Genomic DNA, 14,772 nt, shown 5'->3' on the forward strand with positions numbered 1-14,772 from the left:
TGACCAAATTTAATCGGGAAACGAAAACAAAACAGCAACTGTTGGAAAACTAAGAGTTGAAAAAAGTTTCGGTTTGATTTTTTTTCAACTGGCGTTTTTTTTTCTCGATTTGGTGTAAAACTGTCACAGCTATCAGTCAAAAGTTGCTTAAGGACTAAAAAAAGGCTTTATTTTATAAAGCTGCTTGCATTAGTTGCAATTTTAAATAAAAGGTTCCTCTGAATAAATCGGGTGAAAAGCCCTCTGTAGCTTTCAATAACAAATATATTGCTTCGTTAAGATGATCCCTACACCACCAGAAGTTTGAAGTTAGTATTTGTTGGTAAAGATGGCGGGACGGGTCATCCATTTGTTTACTTTTTACCCCTTTAACTTCAAAGGTCTTTACCCAGTGGTGCAACTGTCAAAAAATAATAAGCATTTTTATTTTATTGTGCACCAAATATTAATAAAAGTGCTGTATAGTATATGATGGATACACTACAATTATACTCGGTTACTCATTAACAGCATCGAGATGTCTGTTGTTTGTGAAGAAATATTTGATGAAGCGAGTCACCCCTCTGCTGAAGGTAGCAAATAATTTCAATACCGGTGATTAAATTCTGTGAAACAATTTTAATTTTTGTGGTCAATACATATATGCAAAATACTAATTTTTCAGAAATAAGAGACTATGCAGTAAAGCTTGGGATAGATCCTGATTCTGAATCACATTTACTGCCACTTGCATCTGAGGGATTAATGAAAGCTCTGCCTCCTGGCTGGAAGCCCTGGTAATATTTAAAGACATTTTTAAAGTTGTTTTACATATTACATATATACTACAGATTATATATTAATTAATTAAATGTTAAATATTAATTTTACTGAAGATCCTTTTCAAGATAATTTCAAATAATCAAAATTTTTTTCCAAGAGGTTTGATGTAAGTAGATCCTCCATATTTTTACAGTGGAAAAACATATTCTACTTATTATTTTTTTTTAGTTTTCAGTAATGTATACATATTACTACTTATGTAAAATGCACATAAATTACCATAAACTGATTTAAAACATATTGAGGATTTGTGATAAGTGATTAAATGAAATAGCAATAGAGAAACTAGAGCTAGCATAATAATATATAATTTTATTGAACTTAAAAAATTACACATTGTTTTTCTGTACTTTTTCTTCATTATCATTATCATCTTCAGCATCTTCATCACTGTCATTGCCATCTTTTTCTTCCGTCTCAGTAAAGGAATGTTTCCTTAATTTGCTAGTGAGCCAATCCACCATAGATTCATGTTCTATTTCAGTTGTGATAATTGTGGGAAAGATGTACTTTTCTTTGAATTCTTTTACTTCGGGTTCAGCATCTTCCCATGTGAGTTTTTCATGCATACCATCAGATCCATAGCGACTATTGTAATAATTATAGTGGACCTGATCCAGTATCAGACCTAAACCTAAAAAATGTTTTGAAAGAAATATTTTTTGCAGCAGATTTTAGCAAAATCATATTTTTGATAGAAAATAAGTAGTTGTACCTGGTACTCTTGGAATATTCACCTTCTCCATTGATAATGCTAAATTAACAATATTCTCAGACGTTTGTCCTCGAACAATGGACACAATTAACCCGATCATCTTTCTTATTTGATGCATCATAAAACTTTGACCACATACCTTTAAAATACAAAATTCAACATCATCTTTTATGAAAGGTGCTTCACACTCAAATGACTTTATGACACGTTTGGAACTGGGGTCCTGAGGTTTTTTTTTTGCTGTAAAATTATGATAGTTTTTTGTCCCTAGGTACATCCTCAGCAGGTCATTTATCTTTTTAAAAGTTTCTCCATCTAATCGGAAATTTCGTTGTAGAGTCTCACTGTCTTTTTTTGCAAATGCAATGGTCGGCATAAGGTAAATGTAAGTTCTTGCATCACATTGTGACTTGCTGTTAAAACCTTTAGTTACCCTCTTATGACTAAAGAGCCTAATGGTTTCAGGAAGCTCAACATTCACCTTACCAATGTCAAAATTTTCGCCTAACTTTAGAGAAACTACTTGCCTTGCAGCAGAGACTCCTTTATCAGTTCTAGCAGCTCTTTGAAACTGCATGTTCTGTACCTGATTATAACAATCTTGAGAAATAAAATTAGCCTTCAGCAATGCCTTAAATAGGTCTTCTTCTATAGTTTTGGTGTGTGGATTTCTTTGCATACCATAATAATCAGTTCCCAAGTAACCCAATAAAATAGCATATTTCCTCCTCTTAATTTTGTCTGCTAATGTTTTCTCTGATGCTGGTATTTTATCGATGACTTTTTGTAATTTTGGCAAAGTAGGATCAAGACCCTCACCTTTATCCGATCGTCTTTCTTCCCATTGCCGCTTTTTTGTCCGGCCATCGTATCGGGGTTTCCTAACTTCCTTATTTTTATTCATAATTGGTTCGTATACCTGTAAGCAAGCATGTGTGTCTGTTTTTACTATACCCGTAGACAGTTTCTTTAAATACGGTGGCAAGATTTTTAAAAAATATCTCATTAGTAAACAATTTTTGGGATTAAAAATCCGTAAACTTTTTGAAGCTCACGTAAAGAAAGTTAGGTTAAGTACCACGGATAAGTTGAAAAACGGGGAAAACAAACCTCAAAATCGAACAGGTCCGTAATAAAATCTTCGCATTAACCAGTATCATCATTGGAGGAGTGTTGGATTCAGTTAATGTTTAAAAATAATTTGGTGAATTAGAATATTGTTATACGTACATCGCATCAAATTTGAAAGTTTAGAATATAAAAATAACACAGCCTATGAATAAAGAAAAGTAAAAACAGTTTTCTTAAATAATTTGAAATTTAAATCGACTTACCAAATATTGATATAATATATTATTTAGCTTAATAGCTTATATTTTTCAACAATAAGACCAAAACCACTATCAATCAAAGATAAGAATTTTGAAAATATTTCCAATAATTTCAAGTGGGTCTACATACTTAATATATCCAATGCTTTAAAAATAATTACATGTGTCTTTTTCATTTTTAGCTATGATGATAAATCAAAATCATACTATTACTATAACAATATTACGAAGAAGACACAGTGGGAACACCCATTGGATGATATCTATAGAACTTTGGTGCAAAAAGCAAGAAATGAAAGTCAATCTTTTTCAATTAACGACCACACAGAAGATGCAACATTTGTTAAAGACGATGATATGCCTAGCTTTGATGAATCATTACCGAAGAAGCTTGAACCCTTGCCACTCAGAAGAAAGGAAATCAGATTATCGCCTTTGAAAATGAGTCCAGTTCCTAGTCCAAAACATGAGTCTAAACTGCTCAGACAAAGATCCGAAGATTGTGGTTTTGTATCTTCGAAACTAATAAAAAAATTTAACAGTTTAGATGAAGATAATAAAAATGTTGGAACATTAGACAAGCACCCAAAAGTTCTGGATAAATTGGAATTGAAAGTATCTGGTGGTGGTTCCATGTTTTTAAAGTCTAACACAAAGAAGTTAAGTGAATTAGTTCCTAGTTCATCTGGAAAAATTGACATGCTAGACCTACCGAAAAGTATTTTACGTGATAGAAATATTTTGGAACACTCACGCAGTATGGAGTTTGATAAACTGTCTTTAACTGAGAAGTCTGAGAAAGATGATGAAGACAAAAAGAGTGTTAGATTTAATCTAGATAACAATACAACGGAGATTGGTACAACGATATCAGAAAAAAGCTCTAGTGAGGATGATATTAATATAAGTGATAAGCCAAAGCCAAACGAAATTATTAACATTAAGATAAGACCCAATAATAGCCGGTTTTCAGTTTCACCTGTTGCAGAACCATTGAGGAGTCTAAAATTAATCAAGCCAAACCCAGGGGATTTTGTTAAGCCAAAACTGACTCTCAGTAAGAGTTCAGACTCAGATGAGGATACTAAAAGTCTTGAGAAATTAGAATTAAAGGATATCAATGAATTGTTTGATAGTGATGATTCTAGTCCGGACGAGAAAGATAAATTCAAATTAAACAAGAAATCTGAAAAGAAGTTAAATGATCTGAAAGAGAAAATTTGGAAGGATAAAAATGAAGAACTTTTAGAATTCAAACGCAGCCTTGAAAGATCTCATAAGGATGAGTTAAACAGAATTATGATGGAAGAAGAGTTAAACTATGAACAAAATTTAAAGACCGAAATGGATAAAGTTAAGTTAAAGTTAGATTTAAAAACCAAAGAAGATAGACTGAATTTAGAAGGCCAAATTGAGTTATTTAAGCAGGAATTTGAAAGTAAACTTAAATCCGAAGAAGAAAAACTGAAAGAACACTTTGAACTAAAAAAGGAAGAGTTGGAGAAGTATTATGAAGAAAAGCTGGTCGATATAGAAAGGGAACTGGCAGACAAAGTAGAAAAAACTAAAGAAGAGATGGTGGTTAATCATAATGCAAATGTTGAACAGCTAAAGCAAAATCATGCCATCCTCATTGAAGACCTCAGAAGGGAATTCAGAGTTGAAGTATGTATAAAGCTTTCTTTGTTTTGCATATATCTGGTTGTCATAAAAAATATGTTTGAAAACCTATAATAAAAGTTTGTTTTGTTTGTTGTGTTTTTCAGGAACAAATAATAAAACAAGAACATCAAACTCAAATGGCCACGTTAATAAAAAAACTTGAAAGCGAAATGGAATCTCAGAAAGCAAAGAGTACAATTGACGAAAGACAGTTTGAAAAACTTCGGTGTGAAAAACGGTTGCTGGAGGACAAGTACAGGTGCCTAAAGGAGAAGTATTTAAGGCTGAAAACGGACGTTAAAATAACTATTGAGAAGCGAAACAAGAGGAAGGAGCAAAGTAGCACGAACACTACTGCCACAAACACAACTGGATCCGAAACTGAGCCGAGTCATTCCAACAACAAAGATAGGTGGGAGCATTCAGTGTTCGTATAATGGTAACAAAATGAGTTTGTTTTAAATTGGAAGTGACCCCAACTTTTAATACATAAATATAATCAAGGAATCTGTACTGTTGCGTCGTTAATACACATTTTCCGAAAACGAAAACATATTCTAAGCTTGACGTTGACATCTAAACGAGCGACATAAAGCGGGTTCCCGCGCTTTATATTTATCGATAAAAAATCTCATTTACAAATAAGTTGGCATTTCGAAAACCTTGGAATTGGAATAATTTTGCTCCAGAAGGTTTTAAAACTTTGTATATTTGCGGAGATATTTAAGAAGACGTTTTATTTCTTCCTACACTGATTTATAACGGGTTGCAAAATAAATAGCGGCTTTGGTTGGCGACAAAAAGTAGGTTTCATTTTAAGGTGTTTTGAAGAAAGTTAATTGTGGTCAACGTGGACAAATAATTGCGATAGAATGCGCACGTCAAATTACTTTTAATACACAAACAGCTGTTAAAATTTATTAAAACTCGCAAAATCACCAATAACACGTCAATCTCAAATTTCACGGATTTTAGTAACATGAAATCCAACGTTGACAGTTTAACGTCCTAATAAGAATTGTCGCTAACTTTGTTATTATTAAATTAAATCAGGAAAATGCATTTTTTTCTAATTTGGTACATCTGCCTTAACATAAGTTAACCAAACTCCCAATCATAGTGAATCATGGTTAAGAAGTCAAAATTTTGAAAGGCTTTAGAAGATGACCTTTATGAATTTTCCTAGGAATAACCATAACACACCGCCCAGTAGTTCTGATTTCTGTTAATATTTTAATTTGTTCATACTCTATAAGGTCGACAGCCATTTCTTCATCTTGCTTTTCTTCTTTCTAGACGTTCGAAAATTATGAAATTACGAGAAATATTACTTTTCATCAATATCACAATCACATGAATTCTTATTTTCAATGGAATATTCGAGCAAGGTTGGCCTTAACAATTTAGGCGGCACCGCTGAGTACCGTAACTCTGAACTTGATAAAGTATAGTCGCAACAAATGTTGATGAGTAGAAGCCGATTTGGAAGAAGACAAGAAACTTGTTTTTATTTCTTATTCCGGGTATAAACGTTAATTTTCCGCGCTTTTCTGTAATAATAATTCTACAAGTTTACTTCCACTTCAGTTGTATTTTTATAATTTATAATTTATCATGACCATCAACTATTTTTTTACAATTCCTGCAACTTTATAACTTTCTTAGATGATTTTCTACCCCATGCTCTTCATCCGCTTAGTCACCAAAAATATTAATTTCTACATATATTAAATACCCGACATGTAGATACGTGGCAATACAAGGACGATTTTTGTAGATAATTTTGCGATCTACAATATATATTTTAGGGTTTTCGAGAAAGATCGAATTACAGAAAAATTTAACTTTGATTTTTTTAAATTTTGCAACTCCAAATTTTCGAGATTTCAGACTCCTTGTGTTATCCAGCAGCTTAGACAGTCAAATACTTAACTTGACTTAAACGACGTAACCGCCATCTTTCCTTGATTAATGTGGTGGAGTTCTCGGACGATATACCGTTTTTACGACATAATCCGGTATTTAACTTTGATAAATTTTTGTGAAGGTCTAACCGCAGGCCTGCCCCGTTCGGGTTTCTCTTTATAACCCTCAATAAATAGATTCCCAATTCAACAATGACGTTCCAGAACCGTACTTCGGTACTTCGTGAATACAAATACTGAAAGGTCACGGATTTGTGTTGAGTTTCATCGGTGAGATTCCTCGATTATTATTAGTCCATGCAGTGAAAAATCTATTCTTACGTTAAAATGTTATAAAAAAGTTATTCTACATCAAAATAATCACAATCTTCACTGGGTCCCCTCATTAATAATTAATTCTGGTACTAGTCGACTTTTGTAAAGATTTTCTTCTTCGATGACATGTTCTCCACATTTTTTCCAGCTAGAAGCAGATATTTTTTCTACTTCACTTCTTATTAATTGCCTCGGAACTTAAAATTCGACGAAGTGTGGTTTGTTCTGAGACTTAAGATTTATAAAAAGCACACACAAAGAAAATTTCCCTACTCTTAAAATATAAGGGTCTGCATGGCACAGTTATTGTCGGCCAACATCTTAAATACGACCCTGGCTTGTGATACAGGTGCTGAAAAGAATGATCCCTTTCGCTTTACAACAGGCGGGTCTTAAACTCTTTCCGAAATCAAAACCAAAAAAGGTTAGAAAAACGGTATAGTGTTTGGAGAACTCTATGTTAATATTTTTTTCTACTCCCATCTGTAAAATACCTAATTACCCACCGATCTAGCGTGCGGGAAGCGTCACTTTACCACGTCAGTTTCGTTTCCCATGACTCCGAGCCACTTCGGACGTTTCCGGGCTTTTTCCGCACGGATTTGGGAGCAATCGGATGTTTTCGGAGATATTTCCCACGCTTTGAAATTTGATGTTTGTCAATTCTGACTGTCGTGTCCGTGAATGTATTCGTGTTGTTTTGCAAAAATGGACCCAAAAACTAACGGTCGTAGAAAAAGTATAATATGCAACACGTTCGGTAAACTTTTTAACTCACTCGTTTATTAAAAATTCGCTCCGCTGCGCTTCGCTCGAGTCAAATGCCGTTTACCGCACCTGCTTAATATACTATTGTCATCAACCAATTTGTCATAGATATAAGAAAGTGACTAACTGATACGAATTAAGGAAAGACCCGGGCAAGCTGTAAGAATGAAATATGACCGAACCAGTCCTTACTTTGCTTAAAATTTAATTATTTGGGGTTTTGTTAGGAAATATACTAAACAATATTTATTTATTTATATATGTATTTATGTTTAAATCTAAAATCAAATTACAAATTATTTTTATTACCTACTTAAATTACTTAAAAATTATCGCTTCTTTTTTTCCTCGCTGAAATGGGATTATTCACAATTTTCCATACAGTTGATGTTGAAATTTTCGTCAATGTGGCCGTTACTTCTAAATATGCTTGCTTGCTGCCACCACGTTCAATGAGAGTCAAATAAGCATTGTTTATAACTTCCTTAGTCTCAATAGAATAGTATTTTCTACATTTGGGCGGGAGCATCTCCTGAGATACACTAGACTCGCACATATTTTGCATAATTCGCACACGATTCACCACACGCTGTATTACACACGAAATAAGAATGATTACTAATAAACTTAAACTAAGTAGTATACCAAACCAAAGAATATTAAACACAGGTATGTATAAAATTATTGTCTATTACGGACCACAATTTTACCTGAATTTAAATTCCGAAACTTTAGGTAATAATCTTGTTGCATTGTATGTTAATGACCACTCTTGTATAATCCGATTCAAAAGCAATTGGTCACTTTCTTATATCTATGAACAGACCATACTCTCGGGTCGATCTCCTTCTGAATTTCATTAAACAGAATTTAAAATGATCATGCGGCTTAAGTAAGTAATGTAGAGATTTCAACTCAGGAACAGCGTAGAAATAATTTTTTCTTCCTAGAAAGTACCCCAGTTGCCATATCCGTTTAAATTTCTTAAATCTCTGAAAAGATTTTTGTACATTTTTTCATTGCTTTATTGGAGGATGTAAATCACCTCCATAATAATTTAATTATTTTATTATTAATTAAATCTGTTATATTATTAATGTCCTATTTCCAGAGCTTTCTTTCATAGTTATTTAAAAAAACAATAATAAATTCTAATATTTTTCCCAAATTCTCTCCAATGGTTAGTTTTGGTGTATGTTTTGATTAGCTTTCTGCCTGTGTGCCTCGTTACAGTTACATTTACCTATAGATATTACCAGAAAACATCAATTACAGGACCCCTTTAAATTCTCCTTCTCGAAAAGTTTTGGAAAAACCCCCGACCCACAGTCACCCAATAAAGCTAGAATCAAAACAAACCAAACAGGTGATCATTCAAGATATAGATACTTCATTGAGCGATAATTGTTATCAAAGTGATGAGAAAACCAATCAAAATGATTCATCGGACAGCACAAATCCGGGACGAAGTCGAAAAAAGTCATTTACCAGGTAAGTCCCGAGTTTTCTGATAACTTACTGAGTACGTGTATATATTACTTTACTAGGTTAAAAAGTTCGTCTACCTCTAGAATAAATTTAAATTCAAAATCCAAAAAGGGCCAGCAGCGCTCTTGCTCTCCTGTTGAAAATTTAAGACGGCAACTGCAGAAACTGGAAGATTTGGAAGATCAGTTTCCTCAGAATTCTCAATCGGATACCTATCACTTGCGGTAGGGTAGAATAGCGGTGAATTTTACGATGCCATGATGGGATTTGATTTTTTTCTAGATATCCATTTTCTGATAATCAAAAATTTGAGGGCAGTTCCGAGTTGGAGTTTTTCCGACACAGAATCCATTTAGAACGTGACTCTATTAAAAGAGCAAAAGAAAGCTTGAGGACTCAAAAGGCTCTCTTTCAACAAAGGCAAAAAGAGTTAAAATTGAAACACGGAACTATGGCTAGGCACACGTTGCAACAGTTATGCCAGGTTATCTCTCTTACTTTTTTTCGTTTATTTTTTTAGTTTAAATAATTTCCAAGCAATCTCAAAACTTATTTTACAATCTATTTTACCGATTAGGAAGAAAAAGAGCTGACAGATATGGAGGTAAACTTACACAGAACTAGAAGTCTTCTTGGTGAAAAAGTAATCAGGTTGCGCCATTTAGAACAATCACTACATCGTGCCAATTCCCAAAATGAGCAACAGGATGAGGCAACCTTAAGTGACCTATCGTCACACAGGTATTTGGGAATAATAAAAAAAGCTTTCAAATAATTAAAAAATTAGACAAATATAAAAAATTATCAATAAATTCTAATTAAAAATCCAATATGATTTTTCTTCATTAATTCTTAAATTGATATTATTCATTCATAAAGAATTTTGCAGCACATCATTTATACGTTTTAGCGCAAGTTCTGGTATTAGCTCAACTGAATTTGGAGAAGGGGTGAACAACTGCAGCAGGGCTCTCTTGAGGGGCGACTTCCAAGAGTCATCGGAGATCATACAAAGTTTAGAAAATTTAAATTTTGAAATAAGAGAAATTTGGGATGTACTTCGAACCCAACAGCAACAATCAAATATTGCTCAAGGTAAGTTTTTAATGCGCAAACCTCTAAACAAAATTAAACTATCCCTTTGCAGCGATGCCCTCATTTATTTATCCAGATTTAGGGTGGCCCGTTCTGGCTGGCACCGCCAGCGTACCTCCCGCCCCACCTTCCATTCCAACTTTAGCTGATAGATTGCACAATTACCGTCAACATGTTGCTCTGGCCAATGCCCAGAGTACTGTTGTAACACACGCTTCGCAGGTAGGTATTTTTTACTCCAAATATGCTGCAATATACTTTGGAGCATTGGATTTTAGGGCGCCACTACTACCTTAGTCGAAAGAACTAGGAACCTTAGACACTGGTTGCGGCAAACCGGAATGGAATCAACTGTTGATCTCAATCCATCGCAAACTAATCTATAAACGGGTAGTATTTTAGGGGTTGGAGATTTTCTCCAGTTATTATTTATTTAATCGCGGTGGTTAAGATGGAAATTATGTAGCATTGCGATTCTTTTTCAGATTTGATGGACGCATATAATGAAAGTTTGTTATTAAATAGACATCAATGAAATATTAATGCTTAGGGAATATTGCAAACTGAGTTGAAATGAAATGATGTGATGAAATTGTAAGAAGAACATTTACTGAAGAGATATGATGAAAATAATAATATGGCTGAGAAAATGGATTGCAAATAAATGGTTTTGTAAAATTTCTAATATTGGCCAAATTCAATACAATTTCGAATACTATTATGACGCCCTTCTTACAGCTATGAATATTAGATTTAATAATTGATCAAGTTAAATTATTAAACTAGTGAAAAATAATTTTATAAAATTGAATTTTGAAAATATCCTTGAAATAATTCTCTCTCTAAAACAAGATTAGAATTACTGCTGCCTTTTAAAATTCATTTTCAGTGGTTGTAGGAAGTACTAATGAATATAAAAATATTGTTGAATTTTAAAGTTTAAAACTATTAAACATTATGCTATATAGAAGTTATAAAAAGTATATTATAGAGTTCTAGCCATAATTAACAGTACTCTGATTGTGTCATTTTGAATATTCTAGTCAATGAATAAATTAAAATGTTGATAGCTTTCATAGTTTGTGGAACATCAATGAAAATTTAATGCATTCTGAATTTTCAAAGCTTTTAACCCATCCCTTACAAACAGTACCTGCTAATTTCCCCTATTTATGATAGACTACTGTCTGAATTTCAATTACGTAAAGCAAACTTAACAAATATATTCGTGCAATTACATTGACATCTCCCAATTTTTCTAAATGAGGTTATAACATCGAAAACCAGATGTGATTGGAAACTTTTTTTTTTATTTAGATAAATACATGTGTCAAACAAACGTAATACAAGATACAACATACACGTAACAAAAAATAGAATATAGTGTGTACAAAATGTATACAATAAATTATGTTTGCAAAAATGACTTAAAAAAATTACTGATTTTTGTTTGTTTTTGGGCTTTGTAACTTCTACACTTTATAATTTATTTCATTTTTTTAAGGTGTTCTTCAAAATATTGAATAAGGTAGTTTACTGCGTTCCTTGGTTCTTGATGACTTGATTTCGCAATAATTATTCTCATCATTATCACTACTTTTTCAGAACTTTCTTCAGAGGTCTTGTAAATTATGTTATCGTCATTAATGATCTGATACCCTGCTTCCTTGTGATCACATTCTATCCAGTCCTGTATTTCTTTATTGTCTATTTCTTCCAAACCATTTATTTGCAAGGCTATAGATGCTATGTTTTCGACCGATAGCTCACCTTCATTTAACTGATTATTATCTCCAATAACGTGTTCATCCTCCGTATCTTCAATTAAAGTCATTATTTTATAAAATGGTTCATTCCAAGCACGAAATATAGCATATATTGCCCCTTTCAAATTTAGGCGTGTTCAAAATTTCACAATGTCACGTTCTTCCATAAGTTGAAGCATAAGATCTTTTCTATAAAGTCTTTTCATTGTCTCTATAATGCCTTGGTCCATTGGATGTGCTACGAATATGTTTCCATCTTCTGACTTAAGTTGCTCTACATTAAGATACGATGGCGCATTGTCCAGTAACAGCCTTTGGTGGAAGATTATTTTCTTTTTGATAAGCTGGAACTTGGTGTATAATTTTAAAAAAAAACAGTTTATAAATTACTCTATCCATCCACGCTCCCTTTTGATTATAATAATCACTGTTTTTATATGTTTAAAAGCCCTCAGATTTTTGGATTTTCCAATAACAGCTAACCTAAGCTTATGCATTCCTGAGGCATTGGCACGTACAAAACTGTTAAACGGTCTTCTGCTTGCTTTGAAACCTAAAAAAATTTAAAAAACATTAAAGAAAATATGTGTATGTGTGAAAAGCTAACCTGGCCCACTAGTTCCTGAGCCTGCGGCAAGTGTTCTTTTTGGCATTGCTTTGAAATAAAGTCCAGTTTCGTCCCCATTATACACTTGCTCAGGTTTTAGGTCGTGCTCCGTCAAAAGATTTACAAAATCATAGCAAAATTCTACCATACCTGCTCATAGCATCAAGTTGTCGAAAAGTAGACCCTTTAAGTGATTTTTTACATTATTATTAGCTACAAAGCTCTGTAATTTGGCTTTTCTCTTTACAATGTCACGAACTGTTTGTTTTCCAATGTTATACTTTTTAGCCAACACAGAAACACATGTTATTTTCAAATTGCCTTAAAATTTTCATTTTTTGCTCAATATTTAAAACATTGCATTTATGCATAGCACCAATACGCTCAACTGTGTGCCTCTGTTTACGGTTAATTAACTAACCCAAACTAACGAGCCGGTCGATCAGCACTTAGCAAATATAATAGGTTAAAACATGGATTCCCCGACACAAATTTAGGGATTTTTCAAAAAGAACGACACAGTGCATGCAGCGTCCATTCGCTGCCAACCTCTGACCGTTGGCGACGGATAATCCGCGCACAGTTGATCAATTTAAAATGCCGCCCGGATAATCGGGGTTCTACTGTAGATTTTTATTAAATGTAATGATTAAATGACACTAAAAACTTTATCAATTCTATAGCCTTATGATGGGTATAAAATGTTGATTTATTAAAAACTATACTTACTGATAAATTACCACCAAGACCATAATCATGTTAAATACTTCTATATAACCCTATCCAAAATAAACAGACCACTTAAAATAAAATTTTGTTAACATGATTTGAGTATCTGGATATTTTGATTATATTAATAATTTTGGTTAAGGTGCCTTTTTTATTTAGGCAGTATACTCCACCAATTTAAGACTGATTTATACAAAAAAAATCTTACAACCAACCAACTATTAGGATTACCCAAATCAGGTGGTACTTCCCTTTTTACGCACGCTGTACTTCTACCAGTGCATAACACTTTGTGTGGAACAAAACTCTTTACTCTTTGATGTAAACCTTTCTACAACATTTTACGCGATGTCTACATTCCATGACTGATTATTACCTATTGTGATAGATTTTTAACATAAACTAGTCCCATTTTTGTTCTTGTGTTTTTTTAATTTTTAATAAACAAGAATCAATGCTTATAGTTTGTAAAAATGTTAAATTTTAGATTCATTTAGAAAATAAATACTTAAGATAATTGCCGTGCCAGACATAATTTGTAATCTGCAACATATAAATTGTTTTTAAGACGTACCAACCGTTCCAGATATATATTTGCTTTAGAGAAAACATAAAATTCAAACATTTGGGATTTGATTTACATGTAGTAAATATTTTTTATATATGGACTAAATGAAATTACAAATATCCGGGTTGGTATAAATCATTTGGCACATGACTAAATAATTATTTTCGAGTGAAATGGCAATTATGAAGCTATTGAAGAAAATCTCTGACAAAGGTGTCCTGACATTTACCGAACCATAAGGTGACTTATGACCTCTGTATTTTAAAATTGAAACATATTTTTTCAAATTCTTAGGAAATTATAGATGTGTTTCATTTCCAATTTATCTTTTCTAAAAGAAGGCCTATTCACTGCACTGTGTATAATCTTCAAAAAATAAGAGTAAAATTTGTTAAGAAATATTGATATTTTGTATTTAATAAGTTATTTAGAGTTTTACCGAACTCACATTAACATAAGGTTATTCCTTCTTTCTTTCTATTCATTGGTATTAATTTGTCGTGAAAAATGAAGGCAATTATTATTAAAGTGAATAGGTATTTCTCTTCCATTTCATTTTGAGCATTGTAATTAATCATAAATTCAAGCATTCTTCACACTTGAAAAATATTGAGTCTGGAAACAATCTTGAATATAATTTTTCAGCATAATCTTCAAACATTATAGCAAATGTTAGTTTTCCAAAAATTAATTGAAATTCTTTGCAGTGGAACAATCTGTGGTTATTAGGTTACATTGACCTCTTATTTCTACCTACCAAAACAATTTGTCCACACTTTCTATGAAATATTGCAGATAACCGCAAGCAACCCGGAAGTTTTCAAAATGCTTTATATGATGCAGAAATCTTTTCGCATACTATATTGCTTTAATATATTGCAAAACCTTTTTTTTATAGAAGCAATATTTATCATAAATTATAGAATATTTTTGAATTTATTTAAATCTTCCAAAATTGTTCAATATATGTGTGGTATCAAC

The 14,772-nt window shown here is 32.5% G+C and overlaps 2 protein-coding genes across 3 annotated transcripts; one reads left to right on the plus strand and one right to left on the minus strand.

Annotated features, from left to right (window-relative positions):
- The first annotated feature begins 373 nt into the window (after nucleotides 1-373).
- Nucleotides 374-14,758, plus strand: LOC132704499 (uncharacterized). 2 transcript variants are annotated; one of them, XM_060674518.1, is made up of 11 exons: nucleotides 374-572; nucleotides 665-776; nucleotides 3,051-4,533; nucleotides 4,635-4,957; nucleotides 8,814-9,029; nucleotides 9,086-9,250; nucleotides 9,309-9,510; nucleotides 9,604-9,767; nucleotides 9,937-10,121; nucleotides 10,174-10,343; nucleotides 10,400-14,758. In XM_060674518.1, the coding sequence occupies exons 1-11, from the start codon at nucleotides 518-520 to the stop codon at nucleotides 10,505-10,507; spliced, it is 3,183 nt and encodes a 1,060-aa protein (XP_060530501.1). In that variant the 5' UTR covers nucleotides 374-517; the 3' UTR covers nucleotides 10,508-14,758. The 2 variants fall into 2 exon arrangements, with proteins under 2 accessions (XP_060530501.1, XP_060530502.1); XM_060674519.1 differs by having other exon boundaries at nucleotides 4,635-4,942; nucleotides 10,400-14,757.
- LOC132704500 (pseudouridylate synthase 1 homolog) lies at nucleotides 1,120-2,978 on the minus strand. The gene is made up of 2 exons (XM_060674520.1): nucleotides 1,538-2,978; nucleotides 1,120-1,456 (listed from the first exon to the last, which is right to left on the minus strand). Exons 1-2 carry the CDS (start codon nucleotides 2,541-2,543, stop codon nucleotides 1,152-1,154), a joined length of 1,311 nt encoding a protein of 436 aa, XP_060530503.1. The 5' UTR covers nucleotides 2,544-2,978; the 3' UTR covers nucleotides 1,120-1,151.
- Nucleotides 14,759-14,772: the final 14 nt, after the last annotated feature.

The sequence above is a fragment of the Cylas formicarius genome, unplaced genomic scaffold (genome assembly GCF_029955315.1).
Source record: "Cylas formicarius isolate icCylForm1 unplaced genomic scaffold, icCylForm1.1 PGA_scaffold_7__23_contigs__length_41026272, whole genome shotgun sequence".
NCBI lineage: Eukaryota > Metazoa > Arthropoda > Insecta > Coleoptera > Brentidae > Cylas > Cylas formicarius.